Consider the following 27,440-nt stretch of genomic DNA (forward strand, 5'->3'; position numbering starts at 1 on the left):
GGGCTGAAACACCAGGTTTGGTGCTCTGGCAGGAAGAATACCAATAGAGACTGCCACTCTTTTGGGGTACTAGATATGCTGTATCCCACCACTGACACCATTAGCTCTAGATGCTGACATTTTTCTCAGCACTGTGGCCACTGCTGCTCTAAGAGTTTGGTCTTTAAATTGGCATTTCAGTCAAAGAGGGATCCTCCTGGTCTTTATTTCTATGCATCATAGATCCTGAATCGAAGTCTGGGGATGGGGTACCTGGAGAGCAGAGGTAGGTCTCACAACTGCACCCTATTTACAAGGAAGGCTTGCAAATATCTGGCTTTTCTAGCTTCTACACTGGCATGGGAATCCATAAAAAGTGTCAAGTGGATAGGGAATGTCTCCTGAGTATGCTTGTATTTGGAAGGAGCGGTGGGGGGCCGAGAGAGAGAACAGCACCATCCAGAGACAAATGGGAAGGAGAGGGCAGTGGAGGGAGGGAGCACTTTGTGGGAGGAGTGGATACAGAGCACGTGAATTGGGAAGGAGTCAGGAGGAGTGGGTTCAGAGCATGCGAGATGGAAGATCAGCTTTTTCTCAGAAGCAAGGAAGAGGGAAGTCAAGGAAGCCCTCGGAGGATGGCCTCCCCTGGCTCAGAAGAAAAAAGTTATTCAGACAGGATGGGCTGGCAAGCCGAGGGAGTGATAGTGCCAGAGGCTTAGGGTGGAAGGGCTCTGAGAGGTTCAGCCACGCCCCCTGAGAGGTGGACAGCCTTCATGTCCCTGTGAGGCTGCCTGTTCTGCTCCTGGCCAGACTTGGTCGCCAGCAGGTTTTCTCATGTGGAATCTGTAGGCCTACGTGGCAAATATCTATTGTTTATCTTTCAGATGTACAGATCCAGACCTTCCTTTTTTCTTTTGGAGATGAAGTCTCACTCTGTCGCCCAGGCTGGAGCATGGTGGTGCGATCTTGGCTGACTGCAACCTCCCCTTCCTGGGTTCAAGCGATTCCCCTGCCTCAGCCTTCTAAGTAACTGGGACTACAGGCACCCACCACCATGCCCAGCTAAATTTTGTATTTTTAGTAGAGATGGAGTTTCACCATGTTGGCCAGCCTGGTCTTGAACTCCTGACCTCAGGTGATCTATCCACCTAGGCCTCTCAAAGTGCTGGGATTACAGGTGTGAGCCACTGTGCCCGGCCAGATCTTCCTTTCTATTGGCTCCCCAATCTCCACCAGGGGGAGATGCCCCTCCTCACCCAGGGCTGCCTCCCAGCCAGGGCTTCCTCTGCTGAAATTAAGGGCACAGACTCTCCTGCCTATGCCTGGATCTTGCAGCCTGGTTTCTGGAGTCCCCTTGGTGTCTCCTAAATTTCCACTCTTTCCATTTTTTTTTTGCGAGCCTCTTAGGCTAGGGGTCCTGGTATCGTCAGTGGCCTGTTAGGTTCTGGGCCGCATTGCAGGAAGTGAGCAGCGGGTGAACAATTACCACCTGAGCTCAGCCTCCTGTCAGATCAGCAGCAGCGTTAGATTCTCATAGGAGTGCGAATCCCCTTATGAACTGTGCATGCGAGGGATCTAAGCTGCGCACTCCTTATGGGAATCTATCTAATGCCTGATGATCTGAGGTGGGACAGTTTCATCACTAAACCACGCTGCCTTGCCACCCCACATCCGTGGAAAAATTGTCTTCCACAAAACTGGTCCTTGGTGCCAAAAAGTTTGGGGACCACTGCCTTAGGCCATTCCTAAAAGTTCCCTCTTGCTTAAGAAACCAGTCCCAAGCCAGTAACGTTTGCCACAGTCCTATCTTTTATCTCTGCTCGTCAGTCCTCATCTCATCTGCAGAACAAATGGACACCCTCGTCCACTGTGTCTGCCCTTCAGTGCTGTATCAATGGGGGATTCTCTGGAGGAAGGCTTACCTCCTCTGATCTAGAAATACAATCTTAGAGATTCTGCTTGTGACTATATTTGATTATTTAACAGCTGGACCTTACATATAGTCAATTATATCCCTTCCCACCCCATGAGTGCAGTCCAATTTGGTCTTTCTCATCATCTTCTTGTTATTTTAACACAAAGGCAAATGTATAGATGGCCACTTATTGCTTCATCTGCTCACTGCTCTTCCCTGTCCCCCTGTGGTTCTCGCGGGGCTGTCGACCCCAGCCTCCCACTCTGTCCCCATCTACAGGGATAGGGATGTGACCTGGGCTTGGGCAATCAGATCATCTCATGCCCCTGGAAACAGCTGCGCATGTAACTGGAAGAATCTTTGTCTATAATTGGAATACCAAGAAGTTCTCTTTTGCTGGTGGTCTTTGGCTCAGACAATATAAGCTCGAGGTTATAAGTGGCACTTTCTCCAGGTATATGGAGGAAGTCCTTTTCCAGTGGGAGAAGAAGAGGCCAGCCTTCAGCAGGAAAACAGAGCTCAAAGATAAAGAGAAGGAAAGACAGTCCCAGTGACATTGGTTGAACCCCCGGCTCTAGCTCTGCCTGAACCCACAAATATCCTTTCTGTTTAAGCTAGTTTGAATTTTTTTGTCACTTCCAAATGGATAAGTCCTGACATAATAATATGCTTAAATATTAGAATGAAGTAATACATTTTAATTATGAAAAATAGAGACAAGTAAAAAGAAAAACCCTAAATCATTCCTAACCTTATTTATTTTTATTTTAATTTTTTTCTGAGACAGAGTCTTGTTCTGTTGCTCAGGTTGGAGTGCAATGGTATGATCTCAGCTTATCTCTGCCTCCCAGGTTCAAGCAGTTCTCCTGTCAGCCTCCAGAGTAGCTGGGACCACAGGCAGGCACCACCAAGTCCAGCTAAGTTTTGTATTTTTGGTAAAGATGAGATTTCGCCATGCTGGCCAGGCTGGTCTCAAACTCCTGACCTCAGGTGATCCGTCTGCCTTAGCCTCCCAGAGTACCCTTATATTCGTGTGTGTGTGTGCGTGTGTGTTGTGTTGAAGATTGTAAAATATGCCCGCAAATTCCTTCATCCAGTATGCAATCTCTTTTGGAATGTGAATTTTCCTCTCCCCTTATGCAGAAGGGAAGTTTATTTCTCTCCCTTGACTCTTAGCCTTGTGATTTATTTAAACGTGAGAATGCAGCAGGAGATGTATATGACCTTGAGATGCCAGTACAACCTTCTGGAGGGTGTGACCAAGACAGCTCAACCCACAGCCCACCCCACTGCCAGGTATGTGAGGGAGGTGTACTAGTTCGTTTTGTGCTGTTATAAAGGAATACCGGAGGCTGGGTAATTTATAAAGAAAACAGGTTTATTTGGCTCATGGTTCTGCAGGCTCTACAGGAAGCATAGTGTCAGCATCTGCTTCTGGTGAGGCCTCAGGGAGCTTCCAATCATGGTGGAAAGGGAAGGGAAACTGTCATGTCACATGGAGAGAGAAAGGGAGCGAGAGAGAGAGGAGGACATGCCAGGATCTTTTTGAACAACCAACTCTCATGCAAACTAAAAGAGTGAGAACTCACTCATTACTGAAGAACGGCGCCAAGCCATGCATGAGGGATCTGCTCCCATGACCCACACACTTCCCACTAGGCCCCATCTCCAACATTGGGGACCAATTTCAACTTCAAATTTGGAGGAGAGAATTATCCCAACTATATCAGGAGGTCATCTTGAACCCTGCTGTCTCTCCATCAGAATCCAGCTGTGGAGGAACTGCCCAGCTAACCCTCAGAATCATAAGAAATAATAAATCTTAGCTGTTTTAAACCACTAAGTTTTGGAGTGAATTATGCAGCAAAAGCTGAAACTGATGGTGTCCTGCATGTCCCACAGAACTGCATATAACCATTTTCCCACCTTATTAAATCTTTATTAAGGCTACTTTGGTTGCAAACATCATAAACCAACCCCAGCCAGCTTAAACAAAAGGAAAGTGCATTAGAATGTTCCTAATGTAAGTCAAGGAAGAGAAAATAAAGTTGGGAAGCGGAGAAATCACGGCGTCCGCGGACTCATTAGCAGCAGGGTATCATGGAGTTTCCGTCCAGAAGAGACTGCCATTAACACAATCCCGTGCTAATGACTGGACTAGTAACTTCAAGTTTTCAGAGCAGACGGTCTGAGCCTCCCCATTTTGGGCCAGTACCCGCCTCTGAATCATTTAGCTATGATGAGGTGGGGGGCGCTGGTGGGAGGCAGGATGCGGACACGTAGAAAGTAGGTGAATTCGTGGGAATCCTGACGTGGAAGCCGTGAGTGCTACTCACGACCTGGGCCTGCTTTTTAACTGCTACATATATTTTGATTTTCCAAAAGTTTTTTTCCTTTCAAATCTTTTTGCGGCTACTGTATCAAGGCTCTTTTTTAAGAAACGGAAAATAGTGCAGGACCACTTTGGAAACTGTAACAAATGGGGCAACGTTGTACACTTCTGCACAACGTAACTGGATCTGTGAAGGTTTTAAGTGCAAAAAGGGAAAATAGTGCGGGGCCACTTTGGAAACTGTAACAAATGGGGCAATGTTGTACACTTCTGCACAACGTAACTGAATCTGTCAAGGTTTTATGTGCAAACGGGTCTCTGAGCAAGTGAAATGGTTTTGATGAAAATCTAAAAGAATTTGGGGGGTGTAGACATAAAAGGGAGCCAGAGTAACAGGTGTTGTGAACACACAGAGGAAGAACGGGTAGGCTTCGAATGGGGACAGAGAGTGTCGCCCCCAGTCTCAGCCTGGGGGGCTACATTTCTGAAGGGAGCATCTCTTGCCCCTAACTGACGACTCCTGCAGAGTGACGCGTGCTGGGACCAGGGTGAGCGGGCACCTCGAATAAGTGGGCCAGGGACCTGGGCCTGGGCCCCTTGGACTGTCAGGCCCGCCCGCACCCCCACGCCTCGCGCTCTGCACGGAAGCAGCCGCCCCCACGGAGCGGGCGGAGGCCCAGGGGCCAGGAGCGCGCGGGGAGGCTCCCGGACTGAGGCGGCGCCACCGCCTCCCGCCTGCTGCTGGAGCGCGGGCAGCCGCGGCGACATCTTGTTCAGGAGGAAAGCGCGCGGGAGAGCGAGGCGCGCTTTAGCTGCTGCGCCACGCGCACCTCGGGCCTGGGCGCAGAGGATCGGCCGGGCGTGGCGGGAAGGAGGTAAGGCAGCCCCGCGGGACCGCACGCCTAGCTCAGGGGGCGTCTCGGGAGACCCCAGGATCACCCGATCACGGGCCCCGCCGCTCCCCTGCCTCGCTCTTCCTCCCGCTCAGCCCCCGTTTCCCGCGGTCCCCTCGCCCCAGCCCGCAGCCTCCCTGCCTTCCACCCTCTGAGCAGCCCTCCTCGGCGTCGCGCCCCTCAACCCCAGCAGCCCGGGTCCCCGCCTCTGCTCTTGGTCTGGGCCGCCGAGTGAGGCCGCCCCCGCCCCGCCCCCGCCGGGACCCGCCCCCTGCTCCCGTCCGGGCGGGGCTCCGGGTTTAAACGTCGCGGCGGGCAGGGCCGGCGGAGGGGCGGGGCGGCCTCTGTGTCGTGTACCGGGTCCCGTAGGCTGCGGGCAGCGCGGAGCGGCTGGCGCTTGAGACGGCGGACGGCACCATGTCCCCGGGGAGCGGGGTGAAGAGCGAGTACATGAAGCGCTACCAGGAGCCGCGCTGGGACGAGTACGGGCCGTGCTACCGCGAGCTGCTGCACTACCGCCTGGGCCGCCGGCTGCTGGAGCAGGCGCACGCGCCCTGGCTCTGGGACGACTGGGGCCCGGCCGGCTCCTCGGAGGACTCGGCGTCGTCAGAGTCGTCGGGCGCCGGGGGCCCAGCACCCCGGTGCGCCCCGCCCTCGCCCCCGCCGCCGGTAGAGCAGGCTGTCCAGGAGGAAGCGGAACGGCGGGCGCGCGGGGCCCCGGAGGAGCAGGGCGCGGAGGCCGGGGACGCGGAGGCCGAGGACGCGGAGGACGCGGCTCTGCCAGGTACTGGGCCTGGAGGGGAACGCGAGGGGCCTGCGCGCAGGGACAGTTTGCTCGAAGCTCGCAGCAGCTGATCTCTATTTCTTGCGCCGCTTGGAGTGGGCTCTTCCTTTTTTTTTTTTTTTTTTTCCGGTTGACAGAATCAGGTGGCAGCCTTTGCCACCCTTTATTTGCTTAATTAGGTGGCTTTCGATGGAGCCAGCGGTGAACTCAATTCAAACGCCGCTGGCTGAGTCCGGGGTCTTTCCTTGTGGGCCTCTGCGGCTTGGCGAACCACTGAGTCCCATCTGCTTATTTCTAAGCGCCCATTTTTGATCAGAGGAGCCCCAGCTTTCATCACATTCTCAAAGGTGACCCAAAAGGTTAAGAACCACAGGACTAAGCTTTCTGTCTGATGAATGGGGCCGTTGTTTTTCGTATTAACTCCCCGACCTCGCTGCGCTGTCCCTAAAGAATATTTTGCATTTGTTTACATGGAGTGTTGTATAACTTGGCTGTGAGAGCATCTTTGTAAGTGCTAGGTCCTCTCCCCTTCCGTCCCACCGCATCCTCCCTCGCCCCTCCAGATCCGAAAGCACCGGTGGCGCTGCGCGTGTTTTCAGCCATGGCCCTTCACCTTCTTTCCTGCCCAGAGGGTTGTAGACTGGGGACTGTCAGCATGTGAGGCTGGTGCCGAGGACCCAGTTCAACGCCTCAGTACAGCCTGGAGTAACCAATGGTTCCTTCCTGCTCCTCTTACGTTGGCCAGGCACCACCAGATCACTGGATTTTAAAAAGGCTTGAGTGAGGAAAACATGGAAGATGTATTTGGAAAATGTATTCCTAGATCAATCACTGATATAGGAATATGTATGTTGTCATTTAATGTTCAAAACAATCCCCAAACAGACCCTGTTTTAATCTGTGTGTGTGTGTGTGTGTGTGTGTGTGTGTGTGTGTGTGTGTGTTTTCATTTGAGATGGAGTCTCGCTCTGTAGCCCAGGCTGGAGTGCAGTGGCGCGGTCTCAGCTCACTGCAACCTCTGCCTCCCGGGTTCAAGCGATTCTCCTGCCTCAGCCTCCGGAGTAGCTGGGATTACGCGCACGCGCCACCACGCTCGGCTAATTTGTGTGTTTTTGGTGGAGACGGGGTTTCACCATGTTGGTCAGGCTGATCTCAAACTCTGGACCTCGTGATGCGCCCGCCTCGGCCTCCCGAAGTGTTGGGATTACAGGAGTGAGTCACCATGCTCGGCCCTAGTCTCAGTTTTATAGATGAAGAAACGGAAGCTCAGAATCAGTGACTTTATTCACTTATGTGTTTATTTTTGTTTACCCGATTGCAAGCCAATCAGACTGTTCCTGGCTTCTCTGTGAGAGGCTGAGGAGGAGATGAAATTTCGGCTGTGAGCCGGGTTGCTTTGCTCTTGGTTTTACCATCTTCAGCTATTTTCAGCACATCATGGGAGGCAGGGCTGCCTCCTGCCATCATCATGTTACTTGTGAATTCCCACAAATCCTGATGCTTCAGTGATCACTGCTAGAAATGCAAATAACAGAAGGTGGAGGGGGTAGGGAACATGCCTTCCAGATTATTCCTGTGGGTGCTGATCTGCTAGCTAAATTGAGATGTACTTTATCAGGCTAAATGGCTTTTCTCTACCCCATCTTTTATGGTTTGTGATGGAGCTGTCAAATGTTTATATGCAATGTAAATACAATTTTTAGGCAGCATTGTGCTATGGATGGTGCCTGTGTTTACCAGCTCGGGTAAGCTCTGAGTTCATGATCCTTTTGGTTTCCTTAGAGAGAGCGTCCTCTCAGTTATTTCTTCCCTGCTCACATTTCTGGTTTAGGCATCAGGAAGAAGAAAGGATATTTTCTGCTTTCAGGACTCACAATCACAGCATCTTTTGTTTTGCTCCCACCTGTAAGAGGCCCTCTTGACTCCTGTGTTGCTTGCACAAGATTAAATATCCTGGTTTTTAAGTGGATGGTTTTAAATACTAGTGCAATGAGCACTCTTTTGAGTTTCTATGAAATATAAAAGTTCTCACTTTCCCTGAAGCCACAGATGCATATAGAATCACGTAGTTCCATCTGACTTACTACAAAAGCACATCAGCCTCCTGCCACACATAACACCCTGGTTTTTCCTTTGGTATTTATTTCTGTACCTCTAAGTAACATGACTTTTATTGATATTTGATTGCTTTTTTTTTCTTCAGTTTTTAACATTATCTGTTGACTTTAATTCTTTTTTACTGCTCTCCTCACCCACACAGACACGACCCATCTCCACACCTGCTCAGTACAGTCGTCATAGAGTTTGTTGGATTCATAATTAGTATCTACCATATTGTGCCCATGGAAAAAGTTACTCAAAGCCGACCCATACTGTTTCCCATGATTCCCTTTTTTCTTTCACAATATAACCAACACATCAGGTTCTCTATCACTCTTGTCATCTAAAGTCACCCCTCCCAGGGCCCCTGACCTACTTCTGTCCGGGCTGGCTGCTGCTCCTGTGGCCTGCTGCTGCTCTTGTGGCCTGCTGCCTGGTTGGCATCTTGGGAGGGCCCTTGGCCATCCTCCTAGGACCTTTCTTGGCTTCTCTCTTAGGTTTGAGTCTCTGTCGTGTGGCTCTCATGTCATTTTCTTTCTTGGTTTACCCCTTCTTGGTGGAGCACATCTTCTAGTAGATTCCCAAGAAAGGATGGTTCAGAGGTTAGTTTTCTTTGAATGCCAAGAGGTAGCTTTATTCTACCCTTACAATTTGGTGAGTGTGGCTGGGCATGGAATTCTAGGTTGGAAAAGTTGTCTGGAGGCATTCCTCCTTATGTGTTATGACTGCTGATGTTACAGCCTGCATCATTATGATTCTTCATCTTGATGTTTCATAGGTAACGTGTCCCTCTCAGGAAGCTTTCAGGGTCTTTCAGATCCTATTTTTCTTTTAAATTTAAGAGCTCTTGAATTGTTTTCTGGGCTGCCATTTATTCCCTTCCTTCCCTCACTCCTTTCCTTCCCTTTTTATTTCTTTTTAAAACACAGTATCTGGTTCCTGATTCATGCATATAGGGTTTTATCTTACTGAGGATATATATTAGAAGTTTTTGTTTGTTTTCTTCTCTTCCTGTGTTTCTTCAGCAGTCTTTCACCCCTGCCTCTTTGTTTCTTTTTGCTGGCAATTCTCTATTTCATGTTAGGCACTTTTCTGAAATGTCTAATGATCCTTGGTTTTTTATTCCTATTTAAGGAATGGATACTAAAAAGCTGTTAGGAAATTCTGTGTGTGTATGTGTGTATGTATGTGTGTGTGTGTGTGTGTGTGTGTGTGAGATTATTTTCCTCCTATAGCCAATATGCTGTGAAGAGTGGTCTAGACTGTCTCCCATTCCTTACTTCATAGTCACGTTTTCTTTTTAGGTTAGATTTTATTTTTAGCAAAGTTTACATATGCAGTAATTTTAAAATTTTCACTTAAAATGAAAAAAATATGATCTTGCCCCATTTCCCACGTATGTCCCTTGCTGCTTTCAACTCAATTTCACTTTCCTTTCAGCATTGGCCACCCTCTTTTCCTTTAAACTTATGTGTTGGCTTTTTTGATTGTGAACATTATTTACTGACTTCCCATTATGGGAGATGAAGATTTAGCTCAGGATCTTAGCTCTGCCTTCCCTACTCTACCCCCAGACACATACCAACACCCATCTCCACCAGATCCCCACAATATTAACTATATGATTGCTTTGTTTAATCTCTGTTCTGTGTTTGAATTATGACTGTGTAAATATTTGCAGGTGAGCCATGTAATATATATCTGATTACATTTTTTTTTGTTAAAATTTATGGTTTTCCTGAAATTAATAATTGTTTCACTTTTTTATTGCTCATTTCGTTTTTGTTTTTTGCGCCTACTCCAGTAATAGGATTATTTAAAAATAAGCTACCTATCACTGCCTATCACTGTTTCTTATTTCTTATTTGTTTTAGCTATCACTAATGCCTGAAATGGTCTGATAGTACTGTGAAACTTGCCATATGTCAGATATATTGGGTGTTCTATTCATCTGATTTTATTTTTTTCCCTTGGAGACTTTTTTTTTTTTTTGAGCCCTTGATCTTTTTGTTCCAGTCTAGATTTTATACTGTCCAGCCCTGGCACAGCTGCTGAACTGGGCTTTCTTTACCATTTCCCTCCTTTGTGTGATCCCCTGTCTTGCACATCTCAAGTCTTCCTTTTGCTTGGCCTATTCCTTCCTTCTGATGGAACACATCCTCTGTAGATCCTGAGGATCTGCAGAGTGGGAATTAGAAATTTTGTAACCTTGCATATCTGAAAATGCCTTTATTATATCCAGGTTTGATATTTTGGCAAGGTAGATACATCTAGATTGGAAACCTCAGCATTTGAGGCGTTATAATAACACTGAATCCTAGCTTCTGGTCATAGTGTTGAGAAGTACCATGCCATTCTGACACCCGCTTTGTGTGTGTGACCCCACTATGTTTGTTTTTGTTGTTTTGTTGGAAACTTTTAGGAGATTCTTTTTATCTTTTTTATTTTATCTTTTTATCTTTTTAGGAGATGTTCTGAAATTTTGTGATGTGCCTGTGTGTGTCTTTTTTTCTTTCATTTGGCTGGCCCTTTTCATTCTGGAAGCTTCTTTCAGTTCAGTGATATTTCCTATTTTCCTGTTTAAAAATAATTTTCTGTGCTCCATATGCTTTATTTTCTCTTTCTATAATTATCCTTAGTTGGATGGTGTACCTCCTGGATCAGTCTTCTAACATTTTTACTTAAAAATGTTTCTACATTGGAATTTGGAATTTTGGGTTCTATTTTCTGGGAGAACCCTTCAATTTTATCTCACAACATTTCTATTGAAATTTTTAATTCTCACCTTAGCTTTAAATTCCCAAGAGATCATCTATTTTTGGTCCCTAATGTTCTTTTTTTTTTTTTTTTTTTTTTTTTGAGACGGAGTCTTGCTCTGCTGCCCAGGCTGGGGTGCAGTGGCCGGATCTCAGCTCACTGCAAGCTCCGCCTCCCAGGTTTACGCCATTCTCCTGCCTCAGCCTCCCGAGTAGCTGGGACTACAGGCGCCCGCCACCTCACCCGGCTACTTTTTTGTATTTTTTAGTAGAGACGGGGTTTCACCGTGTTAGCCAGGATGGTCTCGATCTCCTGACCTCGTGATCCGCCCGTCTCGGCCTCCCAAAGTGCTGGGATTACAGGCTTGAGCCACCGCGCCCGGCATGTTCTTTACATTAAAAAAAAATAGCATTCTGTTTTCACATTTCTTTTAACCTACAAAGAAAAAAAAATAAAAATAAAATAAAAGAAAAGGACAGAAATATCTTTTCAAAGCTGTCTTCCATTTCCTGCCTTGCCTTTTTCTGCATCATTTTGGTCTCTTCCTTACTAATAGAGGATGTGCTCAGATGTTTGCTCTTAGCCTGTCTGCTCATATTTAAGAGTAAGGCCTGAAAGAGCTTTTTAGGAGAGCTGTGCATGGGGGATGCCTGTTTTCTGTAATTGGATGAGGACCCAGCTGTTCCTCTGGGGACTCCAAACATGTATACTTGCCAGCGTCTCTTGAGTGAGCTGCCCAGACAGTGCATCTGCAGTCTCCTGTCTCATGGGGAATAAGCCTGGCACCACCAGCATCCTGGGAACAGAGGCAGAGGAAGGTGCTGAGGAGGGGTCTCCTTTACCATGAGGCCTTTCACCTAATTCTGTTTTCAGGAAGCTGTTTCCTTTGGCTTCTGCTGTCCCTAGGGTCATCTGAAGTCCAAGCCTCCCCTGCTTCTGCCACTTGAGACTGAAATCCACAGGCCTTCTGGGTAGGAGAGGAGCGACTACCTGGCACATGAGCTAGGGGAAAGAATATAGAAGTGTCAATTGCTGTGTAACAAAATTACCTTGAAAATGAGTAGCTTAAAATTAGTAAAAACAGTTGTTCCTTGGTATCTGTGAGAGATTGCATCCAAAATACCCCCACAGATACCAAAATCCGTGGATCTTCAAGTCCCTATATAAAATGGTGTAGTATTTGCATATAACCTGTGCACATCCCCCGAATACTTTAAATCATCTCTAGATAACTTATAATACCTAATACAATTAAATACTATGTAGTTTTTCTACCGTATTTTTAATTTGTATTACTTTTTATTGTTGTATTATTTTTTGTTTATTTTTCTCAAATATTTTCAATTCATGGTTGAGTAAGTCTGCAGATGCAGAACCCCCGGATACCGAGGCCCCCGGCCTGCTGTCCTCCTTTGCTGCTGCTGTGGTTTCCTGGGCTGGAAGTTGGCCCTGGGCAGTGAGATACCTTGTCTGCAGCCTGTACTGGAAGGCTCCAGGCTGGAGGGACCCGGCTGGGCTGTTGCTGGGACCCTCACATGCATGACCTCTTCCTGTGCCTGGCCTTCCTCAGAACACACTGGCTGGCCTATAAGGACAGCGTCCGGAGACACACCCAGGTGGATGCTGCGTTGCTTGTTCTCTTTTATCCTCGGGAGCTTTGCAGGCCTTTTCTCACCCCATTCTACCCTCGCTGGGGAAGTTATTACTTGGTGCAATTATTTTCACAACACCCTATTATAAAAGTCTGCCCAGGTTCAAGGGGAGGACCCATGGATCCCAACTCTCAGCAGAGCACATCCATATTATAGTCAGAAGAGCACGAGGGCTGGAGTGCTGAGTGATACTGAACTTTTGGAAAAGAGAATCCACTTCACTAGCTTTCTGAGGAAGCTGGTGCCTTGTACAACTATTTCATTTTTTTTTTTTTTCTTTTGAGACAGGGTCTCAGTCTGTTGCCTAAGCTGGAGTGCAATGGCATGATCTAAGCTCACTGCAGCATTGACCTCCTAGGTTCAAGTAATCCTCCAGCCTCAGCCTCCTGAGTAGCTGGGACCACAAGTGTGCGTCACTATACCTGGCTAATTTTTAATTTTAATTTTTAGTAGCGGTGAGGTCTTGCTGTGTTGCCTAGCTGGTCTTAAACTCCTGAGCTCAAGCAATCCTCTGGCCTTGGCCTCCCAAAGTGCTGGGATGATAGATGTGAGCCACCACACCTGGCTCATGTCATTCTTTCTAGGGCTCAGCTTCTGTCCTGGAGGCCTTTCCCCTCTGGCAGTTAGGATTCATCCTACTCAGTTCTGTGAGGCCATTTTTACCTCTTCACCTGCTTTTCTTTTCCTCCAAATTTTACTGATGCCTTTTGCCTGATGTCATCACCTCCCTTGCTCTCTGTCCTTGTGGCTTTATACCTTTTTTCCTTCGCTTTAGTAGGATTTGGAGAGGAAGAGACTCTAAGCTTTAAGGAACTATAAGGCACAGGTTTTCAGTGCAAATTTAACCTGAACCCTCCAATTTGCTATATTTGTTTTAACTGATTTTTATTTTTACTTTTTTCTCTGTTTCTTGATCAGACTTGCCAGAGGTTTGTGAATTTGTTTAGTTTTTCCCTATACTAAGGATTTGTGGATTCTCTTTATTGTATATTTTCATTCATTTATTATTATTTTTTCCTTAGTTTAATTTTTCTAACTTTTTGAGATGGATGCTTATCATTGATTTTTTTGCCCCCTGCCTTTCTTTTTTGATATGTTCATGTCAGGTTATAAATTTCCCTCTGATAACTGTTTTAGCTACATCACATATGTTTTGCCATATAACATTTTTATTCTAACTCATTTTCAAATTTTCATTATGATTTTTAAAAATAGTCACAAAAATTCATAAAATTTAACATTTATATATAGTATTCACATAAAGAAACATTTATTTTTTAAAGAAAACATATATTCCAGCCTGGTCAACATGGCAAAAGCCCATCTCTACTAAGAATACAAAAATTAGGTGGGTGTGGTGGCGCGTGCCTGTAATCCCAGCTATTTGGGTGACTGAGGCGTAAGAATCACCTGAAGCTAGGAGGTGGAGGTCGCAGTGAGCTGAGATCACGCCATTGCACTGCAATCTGGGTGACAGCGAGACTGTCTCAAAACAAACAAACAGACAAACAAAAAAACCTAATGCAAACGTTATGCTCAATGAGAAAACTAGAAACATTCCCAATAATATCAAAGAAAGGAATGCCCTGTATTACCACTACTTGAAATTTTGAAAAATGGTGCTGAAATACACATAATACATGTTATGATTTTAACCATTTTATTATTTATTTGTTAATTATTATTATTTGAGATGGAATCTTACTCTGTCACTTAGGCGGGGGTGCAGTGGCATGATCTTGGCTCACTGCAACCTCTGCCTCCCAGGTTCAAGTGATCCTCCCACCTCAGCCTCCTGAGTAGCTGGGCCCACCGGCATGTGCCACCACACCTGGCTAATTTTTTGTATTTTTAGTAGAGACGGGGTTTCCCCATGTTGTCCAGGCTGGTTCAGGCGATGTACCCACCTCAGCCTCCCAAAGTGCTGGGATTACAGGCGTGAGCCATGTGCCTGGCCTTATTTATTTTTGAAACAGGGTCTTGCTCTGTCATCCAGGCTCAAGTGCAGTGACACAGTCATCACTCACTGCATGCAGCCTCAACCTCCTGGGCTCAAGAACCCTCCCACCTCAGCCTCCCAAGTAGCTTCTACCGCAGCTGCATGCCACCATACTTGGCTAATTAAGAAAAAAAATAAAACGGTGGGGAGGAGCTGGCACTGGGCATAGTGGTTTATGCCTATACTCCCAACGCTTTGGGAGGCTGAGGTGGGCAGATCACTTGAGCCCAGGAGTTCAAGACCTGGGCTTGAACCCTGGGATATGTGATGGAACCTTGTCTCTTCCAAAAAATACAAACTTAGTCAGGTGTGATGGTGTGCACCTGTAGTCCCAGCTACTTAGGAGGCTGAAGTAGGAGGATTGCTTAACTCTGGGAGGAAGAGGTTGCAGTGAGCCAAGATCATGCTATTGCACTCCAGCCTGGGCAACAGAGTGAGACCCTGTATGAAAAAAAAATTTTTTTTTTTTTTTTGGTAGAGACAGGATTTTTCTATGCTGGCCAGGCTGGTGTTAAACTCTTGGGCTCAAGTGATCCTCCTGCCTCAGCCTTCCAAATGCTGGGATTACAGGCGTGAGCCACCGTGCCTGGCCTTCTTTAACTGATTTAAAGTGTACAGTTTGGCTGGGCGCAGTGGCTCACGTGTGTAATACCAGCACTTTGGAAGGCTTTGGGAGGCCAAGGTGGGTGGATCACTTGAGGTCAGGAGTTCGAGACCAGTGTGGCCAACATGGTGAAACCCCCATCTCTACTAAAAAATACAAAAAATTAGCCAGGCGTGGTGTCGGGCACCTGTAGTCCCAGCTACTGGGGAGGCTGAGGCAGGAGACTCGCTGGAACCCGGGAAGTGGAGGTTGCAGTGAGCTGAGATCACGCCTCTGCACTCCAGCCTGGGCGACAGAGTGAGATTCCATTTCTAAATAAATAAATAAATAAATAAATAAATAAAGTGTACAGCTCAGTGGCATTAAGTACCTTCACATTTTTGTGCAACCCTGTTTTCACTTTGACCTATAGGTTATTTAGAAATGTTTTTAAATTTCAAAACTGGGAGGGATTTTTTGAAGTTTTTTTTTGTTGTATCTAGTTTAATTACATTGTGGTTAGAGAATACGTTCTACAAAATTTCAGTTTTGTAAATATCTTAAGATTTCTTTATGGCCTTGGATATGCAGATTCATATAAATGTTCCATGTATGATCGATAAACATTTATATTCTGCAGTTGTTGGGTTCAATGTTCTATATATACCCATTAGGTCAAGTTTATTAATTCTGTTTAAGTACATTTGGAAAATCAGATGTTCGGTATAGCTCTCTCTGTGATGATGGGCGTGTTCTCCATTTGCGCTGTCTACCAGGGTAGCCACTAGCCACATGTGGGTATTGAGCACTTGAACGATAACTAGTGTAACTGAGGAACTGAATCTTTAATTTTATTTACTTTTAATTAATTAATTACAATTTATATTTACTAACCACATCTGGTTCATGGCTATTGTATTGGAACGCCCAGTTCTAAATTGAGACTGAATTTATTTTTATTTGAATGATCTGCCAGTTACTGAGAGGGGCATTGTAATCTTCCACCGTAACTGGTGGATAATGCTGTTTTTGTTTGAAGAAGTCTGTATTTTAAACTATATTTTCAAACAGGATTTTAGAAACATATACTTACTGTTTGGAAAAAACTCTCAAACTCTTTTCTCTGTTGTCACACAACAACCATCAACACAGACTTCTGTGACCCCAAAATATGTGGGGCTATTTCCCCACCAGCAAGCAAGCAATCAGTTCCAACACTGTCTGCCTGGAGATAGCGTCAGGTCCCACAGGTTGAAGGCTCAGTCTCACAGACTGGCCCCTCCTTCCCACCAGTCGAAAGTCCAGGCTTTGGGAACTTCTGACCGACCATCTTCAAACTGGGGTTCCCATGATCCCTGTTTAGGTTTAATTTGCTGGAGTGGCTCACAGAACTCAGGGAAACAATGTTTGCGAGTTTATTATAAGGGATATTAGAGGCCGGGCACGGTGGCTCACGCCTGTAATCCCAGCACTTTGGGATGCCGAGGCAGGTGGATCACTTGAAGTCAGGAGTTCGAGACCAGTTTGGTTAACATGATGAAACCCCGTCTCTACTAAAAATACAAAAATTAGCTGGACATTGTGGCACACACCTGTAATCTCAGCTGTTTGGGAGGCTGAGGGGAGAGAATTGCTTGAGCCCAGCACACACCTGTAATCCCAGCTATTTGGGAGGCAGAGGTTACTGTGAACTGAGATTGCAACATTGCATTCCAGCCTGGGCAACAGAGCAAGATTCTGTCTCTTATAATAATAATAATAATAATAATAATAATAGGATATTAGAAAGGACACAGATGAAGAGATGAACGGGGTGAGATATGGGGAAAGGGGTGAGAAGCTTCCATACTCTCTCGCCAGCCTCCAGGAACCTCCTGAGCTCAGCTACAATCGGAAGGTTGAAAGATTAGTGTCCTGCCTAGGGGCAGGGCAAAGGAGAGCAGGAGAGATTCGGTTTCTGGGGGCCTGCCCCTGAGGTTTAACACAGCCAACATTATAACAAAAGGCTGGAACAAGGGCTATGGGAGTTAGGAGCCACGAACTATGGACAAAAACGAATACACATAGAGACACACACACGAATATAATAATACCACACTTATATACACTTCTCTTGTGCCAGCCACTATTTCAAGAGTTTTACAAAAGAGTTTTATAAATATTAATGTTACGGTGATGAGTTTTCCCTTTTCTCTTCTGTATTTTCCATCTTTTCTCTCCTCCTGTTGCAGATAATTCCTGTGTCTTTTTCTATAAGCACAGCTATTTTGTTGTCTGAATAAGACTCCCTGGATTTCAGGCCTCTTGCTTCTCCAGGTCCCCCTTGTTGCCTGCCCTCCTGTGTGCCTGGTTATCTTTACCACACATTGGTCTTTGTGTTGGAAAAGCTATTTCTAGGAATAATTTGAGGCCTAAGGGTTTCCTGAGAAGATTTTTTAGTTTCTTGTGTTGGGTACCCATAGACATTGTTAACCTGGGGCCACTTTTGAATTTCATTTAGCTTTTCCACGTCATCCTTAGTGGGGAGGGTGTGTCCAGTGGCCTCCCAGAACCAGGATGGGTAGGCTCCACTCTGTTCAGTCCTCAGCCAGCTGGGGTCTGGTTCTAAAAGCTGGGGTCTGGTTCCAAAGCCTGGACTTTCCCACACTTCCCCTCTGGCACCAATGACCACCGAGCTGCCATGGCAAAGTCTCTTCATCTTCATCGTACCAATCTCTCTATAATTTTTGGACTGTTAATTGTGCTTTCTTTTTCTGGAACTCTTTGCTCAGCCTCTTTCCTGGTTATTACTTTTTTACTCTCTTGCTACCCTTCCCGTGCCCCCGTCTCGAGTTCTCCTTTCTTTGCCTGCGCATTAAATAACGGTGTCCCCAGGCCTGTTTGTGCCTCCTGTCTTCTGGCTCTGCGTTTCTTCTGGGTGACCTGGTCCACACCCAGAGCCGTGGCTTTCATCTCATGCTGTCTTTCCTGAGCTCCAGTTGAAGGTCTGGCCGCTGGGACCAGGAGTGTCTTGCATCCGAGGTGACAAGCACCCTTTCCTGATCCTTTGGGGAGTCTATGCCAGAGGGCAGCATGACCATCCACTCAGAACACCTCCAGGAGCCACAGAACCCAGCACCCACATGGTCCTTCCTGGTGTCCTCATGGTGTCTGTCTATCCACCTGTAAGTCTGATGCAGTGCTGCTGGGCTGTCTGCTTTGGAGGGGCCTTATTTTTTTTTTTTGAGATGGAGTTTTGCTCTTGTTGCCCAGGCTAAAGTGCAATGGTGCGATCTCGGCTCACTGCAACCTCTGCCTCCTGGGTTCAAGCGATTCTCCTGCCTCAGTCTCCCGAGTAGCTGGGATCATAGGTGTGTGCCACCACGCCTGGCTAATTTTTGTACTTTTAGTAGAGACGGGGCTTCACCATGTTGGTCAGGCTGGTCTCGAACTCCAGACCTCAGGTGATCCACCAGCGTTGGCCTCCCAAAGTGCTGGGGTTACAGGATTGAGCCACCGTGCTTGGCTGGAGGGGCCTTGTTAAAAAAAAGCATCCTGGCACCACCTCCCAGCTGATCTGATCAGTGTGTTTTTCTAACTGGCCTCTCTGCCCCTATTTCTGATCTCACCCATCCTCCAACGTGTGGAGCCAGGGGCCTCATTCCTAAAATACAAATAGGACCATGTCATTTTGCAGCTTAAAGTCCTCCCATGATGATTCTTCATTTCCAGAATAAAATAAAAATGCCAGAGTTTGGCATGGAAAGCCTTTATTTTCCCCACGCTATCTGCTCCAGGCCTTCATCCATGGCCTCTACGTACTTGCCATTTTGAACTACTTATAATTCCCTTTTTTCTCTTCTCTCCGTGCCATTGAAGAAGCCACGCCCTCTTTCTGGAATTCTCTTTCCTGTTTTCTGCCCGGCTAGCCCCAGATTGCCCTTTCAGCAAAATCCTTATTGCCTTCTATGGGCAGGCTTCTGTGGGAGATCTGGGCTAGACACGCCTGGAACAGGAGGAAGAGAGGGGAAGTGAATCAATGAAGATGACCTGGGTGGCTGCTCTTCTCTCAGAGTCTCTCAGTATCACTGTGCCACTGTACAGTTCTTGCTTGCACTTCCCCACTTCTCTTTCCCTTTCGTCTTGGTCCTGATGATCTCTTCTTTCCTTTTCTTCTTAAACACCAGGGAAGAGGAGAGGAGAGTGTATGGACACATCACTCAGATAAACGTTTGAGCAGTGAATGGATATCGTCTCATGATGAAATGGAAGGCTGGTGTCCTGCCTCATCCCCAGCAACTCCAGTGCTGGGTTTAAAGAGACGATGCACACCAATGCAGAACATTACACCCAGATTCAGACATGAAGTGTCTGTTCCTTCAGATGTTTAGTAATAAATGCAATGGTTTGCTAGAGTCAGGGTCATCCCTGAAGGCAGACATGGCAGATGACCTCTAAAGGTTTCTTACAAGTATGTGCCAGTTTGCATGCACTGCCCACGCAGGGGTTCCTTCAACTTTAAAGGGAAGTAGAAATAGCCAAGAGAAGAGTCACAACTAAAAGTAATGGCAAAATTCTGTCCTACAGAGGTGATGAGACCTTATATAGATTGTAATAGCAGTCTGTAAAATCATCACTGATGGCTGGGTGCGGTGGCTCAGGCCTGTAATCCCAGCGCTTTGGGAGGCTGAGGCAGGAGGATTGTTTGAGGTCAGGAGTTTAAGACCAGCCTGATCAACATAGTGAGACCCCATCTCTACAAAAAAAAAAAAAAAAAATTGTTTTAATTACCCGGGCCTGGTGGCACATACCCAGGAGGCTGAGGTGGGAGGATCACTTGACCCCAGAACGTTGAGGCTGCAGTAAGCTATGATTGTGCCCACTGCACTCCAGCCTGGGCGACAGAGCAAGACCCTGTCTCTGAAAAAGGAAACAAAAAAATAACATCATGACCAACAGCAAAACTCTGGAGCACCTGAAACAAAGGGTCTCCTGTGGCCTAAACAACTGGGGCCCCTCAGATGGAGCCCTAGACCCATCAGGAACTCTTACTTCAGCGGAGCTATAGGTGGAAGGAAACAGGCTCACAAAGGGTTTATACCGAATTGCATTGATTTCATAAAAAAAGAAAGGCTTGGCTGGGCACGATTGCTCATGCCTGTAATCCCAGCACTTTGGGAGGCCGAGATGGGCGGATCACGAGGCCAGGAGATCGAGTTACACTGTGAAACCCCAGCTCTACTAAAAATACAAAAAAAATTAGCCGGGCATGGTGGTGGGCACCTGTCGTCCCAGCTACTCACGAGGTTGAGGCAGGAGAATGGCGTGAACCCTGGAGGCGGAGCTTGCAGTGAGCCGAGATTGCCCACTGCACTCCAGCCTGGGCGACAGAGTGAGACTGTCTCAAAAAAAACAAAAAACAAAACAAAAAAACCTTACAAAATAATAAATGGGAAAATCATAAAAGGTAATTCAGGGGAAGAGGTATTTTTTGGAGTACATCCTTGCTATCTGAGGTTCCCCTTAGGTGGGGCAGCCAGCAGGGGTTCCCCAGAATTTAGGGCTGTGGTACAGACCCGAGCCTGATTCATGGAGTCATTTCCGTTGCAAGTGTTGGGGAAGCTCCCTTAAAACTGGAGCCGTCTTTTTTTTTTTTTTTTTCCTGAGACAGAGTCTCGCTCTGTCGCCAGGCTGGAGTGCAGTGGCGCAATCTCGGCTCACTGCAGCCTCCACCTCCCAGGTTCAAGCGATTCCCCCGCGCCAGCCTCCCGAGTAGCTGGGACTACAGGCACGCGCCACTATGCCAGGCTAATTTTTTTTTTGTATTTTAGTAGAGACAGGGTTTCACCATGTTGGCCAGGATGGTCTCGAGCTTGTGATCCGCTCACCTCGGCCTCCCAAAGTGCTGGGATTACAGGTGTGAGCCACCGCGCCCGGCTGGGGCCCTCATTTTTAACTCTCCCCACGGGGAACGCCTGGCTGCGCACCTAGGCCGTAACATGGAAACCACTGCCTGTTGGGTGGAGGGGCTTTCCAGTGAAGGAGGCGGCTCTCAGGAGGAGCCCGGAAGGACTAAGGAGCATTTTCGGGTGGAGTAACTCAAACATCTACTTTCTGCAGCTGCTGGAGAATGACCACAAATCCAGATCTTTCCCTGAAGGAAAGCAAAATTGAGATGATTGGATTTATTTTGGGGGATTGCGGAGAAAGCCCTTAGGGCCTGGTGCTGTCTAGCTTTTAACATTCCAGGTGCCAAATCTCAGAATCAGAGTGGCAGTGGTTGCTTTTGAATAGGCTTGGTTCAATCTTGGTATATTTGTTGTTGATTTTAAAATGAGATAAATGGTTTGAAAATTATGCTAATTTGTTCCCGTGTTTCTGCTTTAAGTGGATCGTGTGAGTTGAGCCATACGTGAAAATGTTACTGACTTAATTAAGCATTATGATTTTTCAACCTAAATATTTTAAGTAATTACATATAAATCTGATTTCAAAGTATTTTCATCTCATTTATCTCTCTTCAAAAGCACTGCCAGTGAAAGATGTAGAAGACAAACCTGAACAACAAACCAGAACAAGAGAAACTGACAAATCACCCACCAGTACTGAGCCTCGACAGCAACCAAGTGCCTTATTTGCTAGAGGAAACAGGAAAGCGGTCAAAAGTCCCCAAAGATCATCGAGTAAAATAAAAGAAAACAAGCATCCATTTGCTCTTTATGGCTGGGGAGAAAAACAGACGGATACAGGAAGCCAGAAGACTCACAACGTCTGCGCGTCCGCTCCTGTGCACGAGGTGCGCTCTGGGCCCTTGTGGTTCTGTGTTCTCTTTGAGAGTGGCGAGCTGGGCCATGCGCCTGTCATCTGGCATCACGTCCTTTGGTCACTGAGTGCTTTGGGCCCATGGGAAATCTTAGGGGATGACGTGGTGGGTTGGGGAACTCCAGAATGGAACCTCTGATTAACCAAAGGAGGATTCTGTATGTTGGTGGCCTGGAGAGCGAGGGGTTTTGGCTGGGAGTTAGCTAGAAGGGTTTAGTGACACCAAGCCAGGCAAAGACGTAGATGGAGTTGGGGTTCGCAAGTTCCTGCGGGGCCGGGAGGTCAGGAGGAGCAGCACAGCCAAGGCTGGTAATGGCCCATCTGGATTTGCCACTGGTCTCTTGAGCCATTTTAGTTTCCTTCAGCTTGGATAACCTGGCACTTCTTTGACTCCTTTATCTTTGGTTTGTCTGATTGATTGCCTGGCATCTGCCATAGACTCCCTTTTGCTCTTCTGATTAAATTCAAATGGCTGCATTTCCCCTGTTCATCTGTAACAAATGCATTTTACTCTCAGGAGCTTTAGTCCTTCCCTGACTTAGCCTTAGCTTGTCTCCCTGTGTCAAGACCCGGAAACATTTCAAATGAGAGGACCTTCATGGGTGTAGTCACAAAACATGTATGTTAGCATTAATACTGTTAGGATAGCCTAAAGCAAAGGATGCGTTTAAGGAAGCAGAAAGGGAAACTGCAAACTGCTTGAGTTCTGGATAAATAGCATAATGAAAATTGCACTGAACAGACATCTGAACCCCAGCAGATGGTGTTATTTGGAGTGATATTTGAGACAACAAAGCTGCTGTTTAACAAAAGATCTCTGACAAGTCCATGGGATTAATTTTAACAGGATTTATCTGTAGTATAAGACATCTTAGGTGGTAAAATCCCTTGAGATGTCTTTGGTCTACTGATGTTAAACATTTAAAAGTTCTTTTATTTTCCCTGCTTTTTATGACCTGTTTATAAGTGTTTGATGAAATACTTATGCTTAATGCTAAGCAGTTCGGACAGCTTTCCAGAGCCAACTCTAGAGGTACATGCAAATTGGTTGCTTACCATTTCTAACATTTAGTTTGCTGTTGCTTAGTTTCATTATCCCTGATATGAATCAAGTGAGAATAGCATGAAGTGAGAATGGCTCTTCTGTGGAAGGTTTTATGTAAAGAAGAACTATATAGAGAGGCAGGGCTTGACTCTGCCCCGCTGCAGGTGACCTGGCAGTAGCCAGCTTCATTGCAACCTTTGTTGAACATTAGTATAATAGCCCGTTAAGTTGCTATCCTTTTATTTTGAACTCTCTTTAGATTCATGAATCAGCATTACGAGCCAAGAACAGAAGACAGGTGGAGAAAAGGAGACTGGTTGCTCAAAGACAGCGTGCTCACTCTGTGGATGTGGAGAAGAACAGAAAGGTGAAGGCTTCCTCGTCAGAGAACCCGTGGATGACAGAATACATGAGGTGCTATTCGGCAAGAGCTTAAAGAAACACTTGCGTGGACAGCCTCTTTTAAAAAGTGTAAATGACTGAAAGGAAAAACAAAACAAAAACCATCAAAAGAAACTGGACACAGGTTTAAGAAACCAACTGATTATGCAAGGTTTTTTTTAGGGAATTTGTAAAAGATTGTTTTATTTTGATGAATATTGGTCACCTACCTCGGCAGTAGGGCAGACAGTTGAAGCCATAGATATTTGGTTATTTATGAAGATAATTCCCTAAATCTTTGATATTCTTATAAGGGTTTTGTTTTAAAGCATCTTAATCTTTTAAGATACTGACACCAAATGCCTTTAAATGGCGACAGATGCTTACACTTCAGTATTCTTTTCATAAGTTTAGGTAGAGCCTATTTTCATCTTGTTCTAAATAACTTTCCAGATTCCATAGCTATAAGATCATTCCATCCTACAGCATAAGACTCGTTTTCCTTATGTGCTGTTTTGTTTGTGAAAGAATATCAAGTCAAAAATGAGTGTCAACACTACTATTGATTCCATGTATAATGAAACTAGAACTTTGCTAGTTCCTGAAAAATTTTAACTTATTTGTATTTCAGTTCAGCAGCATCTTTGTGTAGACTGTGATATTTAAGAATTATCTGGGCTGGGCGAGGGTCTCTTTTTCAGTGATCATCTAGGCAGTTATTATTTAATAGTTTAATAGCTCAAATACATTCCAATAGACAAAGTGCACACAACACAATATGTGTGTAGAGTAGTAGTAAGTTTCTTTTGAGTAGTCAAAGACTCCCATTTTTATTGCAAGTTTTTTTTTTTTTTTTTTTTTTTTTTTTTTTTTAGAACACATACTGTGGATTCAGTCCTTTGTCACACTTGACCTTTTGGCATACACCCCCTGTGGACTTTTGCCTCTTCTGTAATGGCTGGCAATGACATTTTGAACTTACAATCTGGAATTGCATTTGGTACACTGGCATTGCTTGTTCCACTGGGATGGGGACCAGTGTTAAGATGCCTGTTAAGACAGACTGCCCACCTCTACTTTCTCTACTTTTTCTTTACAGCACTTAACAATAACAAAGTCTTGATGATGTATGATGTACAGTATTCAGACTTTAGGTTGAAATACATTACTCTTTGATTCCTAGCCAGTAGATCTTATCTACACTTCAATGGGAGAGAATGGTGGTGTGTGGGTAGGCAGAAATTTATGTAAATAGTGCTCCTTCTCTTTAGTGTGTTTGCTTTGGGGGTAGAAGATGGTTTTAACAAACACTGGTTTCCATCAAATGAATGACATCTTCTCCATCCTGTGGAGACAAGAATCTGCTAGAAGGACATATGCTAAGTTTCTTATGAGAGATAAGAAAGGTGCTTTGCCTGTGCCAGCTTGGCACCGAAGATGTGTGAGTGGACGTGAGGCTGAGCATTACCTTGGTATTTTTCTCCGGGTCTTTGGAAGACCATAGTCAATTTTTAGAACAGATTGCTTTCATTCCCCATAAAATCTTCACACATGATCATAACTGTTTAAGCTTTGAAAACACATACTGAAGTATTGTGAGCTTAAAAAACCTTTTAAAATATTTGCATCGTTTTGAGGTGAATTTGTTTCCTTAGAGATCTTTCCTAATCATTGAGATGCATATTTCAAAAGAGGAAATTTTACATGTTGTCCAAAACAGCCTTGCTAGTAACTGGTGAATTTTGGTATTAACTATTATTAAAGTCTTTAAACGACACAGGTATCTAAAGATCACCTTAATGTGGCAATATGTGATGGTGTAGCTAGCTGATTGTGAAAACTGTTCCTTTAAAGTCGCTTCTTGCATGTTCGGTGTTAGCCATCCAGCTCAGGCTTGTGTTGCAGCTGACAATCCAGGAAAGATGGCCTTAGAGAGTGGTTCAGACCCCACACTGACGGACTGCCTTAGAAACCCAACTTCCTCTAGACTTTGAACAGCCAGACTTTTCTCTCGTTTAGAAAACAAAGTTGTACTTAATGTACTTGCTACTTAAAACTCCAGACAGAGATAAAACATAGAAAGCAATTATGGGCAAATTTTTTCCTCTTTTAAAGTGGAAGACAAATGAACGGGATTTTTAAAGTACTTTTAAAGTGCAAGAATAGTGAATAAATCAGTATGAATTGTAAGCCTTCATCTTATGTCCAAGTCCTTAGTTGGTTAGGGTTTCTTTTCTTTCTTTTTTAAAGAGTGACAATTACCTTTTGAACCTGTGCAGATTTTATAGTTGTTACAATTTGATGATCCTACTTCTTTCTTTTTATTCTAGAAATGAATGTGGTTGTAATCATGTTCCTAATTCTTGGGACAACCTGCAAGACAGTGAGATAGTTTAAAAACTACCTTTCATGTTGAAAAAGCCTGAAACCGAGAATCCAATGATATTTAAAAATAAATGCTACATAAAACTTCAAAATTTTGATTTTAAGTTCTTAATTAAAACAATTTGTCATAAATATGCTTTTTGTTTTTTATGTTACCAATTTTAATATAAGATAAAAGTAATAGAATATTGAAGCAATATTGTCTAGCACTCTGCTGGACATTAAGTCTGTGGGTGAGAAGTGAATGGAATCGATTTTTTGTCTTTTAACTGCCCTTATTTAGGAGCTGTTAAAATACTTGGCACCTCTGGTTATATATATGTTCTCCCCCCTAAAATTTCTAAGCACATGATTCATTTTAAAAATGAATAGATGTATAATAGGCTATAGATGATCTTGCATATTATGTAGGAGGCACATATTTATACCATTTCATATGTAGTATCTTTGTCATTGTGTTCCATCAAAGAACACAACTGCTAGCAACTTGAAGGGTATTATACTTAGGTCACTTGAACTCAGCTGACTAAATGGTAAGAAAGAGAGCAAGCAACATGGCTGTTATTGGAAGCCATAACTTCCAGAAGAGAATTCTGCACAATTTGTAAGTTAAGAAAAATCTGTAGGGTCTTCCACTATCCTTTTTTAGGTTGATAATGCTGTACTGGGCACAGACTTTGTAATTTATGTTACAAAGTCTGTTGTATGTTATGGTACGGTCGCCTCTCAGTATCCATGGGGCATTGGTTCCAGGCCTCCCTTAGGATGCCAAACTGCACGGATACTCAAGCCCCTTCTATAAAATGGTGTAGAATTTGCATATAACCTAGACACATCCTCCTGTATACTTTAAATCATCTCTAGATTACTTAAAATACCTAATACAATGTAAATGCTCTGTAAATAGTTGTTATACTGTATTGTTTAGGGAATAATGACAAGGAAAAAAAGCCTGTACATGTTCAGCACAAATGAAACCATCCTTTTTTCCCTCAAATATTTTCAATTTGTATGTGGTTGAATCCATGGACGCAGAACTCACGGATAAAGGGTCAACTGCACTTTGTTTAAAGTGTTCAAAAGTATGACCAGCAAAGAGGAGGGGGGAGCAAAGCATATATCAGAATTAAAACAATTTTTCTTGTTGACTGCTTTGGTTAAAAAACCGTGTGATGCACAGTTTTACATTTCACTGGACTAGATAAAAAATGGTGCTAATATCTATGTAGCTTGATGCTGTAGTTGCTTTGGTATCAAACTTAATACCTGATCCATATAAGGTCCTTACTATATAATTTTGTGATCAGTTAAATGATATTTTAAAGAGTGATCTTCAAAATATGACCTGGTCATTTCACAATGTTTGCATTCGAAATGAATTTTTGTACTACAGGGTGGATATGGAGTTATTCAGTGCAAGTGTGCGCTTAATACCAAACCCTATGCAAGGAGGTATGTCTAGATTTTTGGTCCAAATTTGCCTCCTTCAAGCCTACTAGTGTGAGATGGAAACAAATCGGTTGCTCTTTTAATATTATTTCCATTTTGAAATTCTGGACACTTGAATGAAGACGGTAGAGGCTTCTTTTTGGATGTATCTTATAATTATAACAAAACTTTATTTAGGGAAGGTTTCCCTGTGCTATTGTAAGTTTGTTTTGAGCACTGCATTCACTTTAAGAATTCGGAGGAACAAAGTCTGGGCACATATAATCATAGAGCCCAGGCCACACAGTAATTTGGGGTTGTATTTTCTAAGAACTATGTATTGTTTTTAGCTTATAGTTAATATTGTATTTACTTGGAAAAATGTGAATAAAGTTAATTAACATTA

General features: G+C 44.8%; 1 protein-coding gene across 2 annotated transcripts; it reads left to right on the top strand.

Moving 5' to 3' along the window:
* The first annotated feature begins 4,997 nt into the window (after positions 1–4,997).
* Positions 4,998–27,440, top strand: CCSAP (centriole, cilia and spindle associated protein). 2 transcript variants are annotated; one of them, XM_045391896.2, is made up of 4 exons: positions 4,998–5,101; positions 5,489–5,903; positions 21,501–21,769; positions 23,100–27,440. In XM_045391896.2, exons 2-4 carry the CDS (start codon positions 5,537–5,539, stop codon positions 23,274–23,276), a joined length of 813 nt encoding a protein of 270 aa, XP_045247831.1. In that variant the 5' UTR covers positions 4,998–5,101; positions 5,489–5,536; the 3' UTR covers positions 23,277–27,440. The 2 variants fall into 2 exon arrangements, with proteins under 2 accessions (XP_045247831.1, XP_073855966.1); XM_073999865.1 differs by lacking the exon at positions 4,998–5,101 and having other exon boundaries at positions 5,446–5,903.

Source organism: Macaca fascicularis, chromosome 1 (assembly GCF_037993035.2).
Source record: "Macaca fascicularis isolate 582-1 chromosome 1, T2T-MFA8v1.1".
NCBI classification, from domain to species: domain Eukaryota; kingdom Metazoa; phylum Chordata; class Mammalia; order Primates; family Cercopithecidae; genus Macaca; species Macaca fascicularis.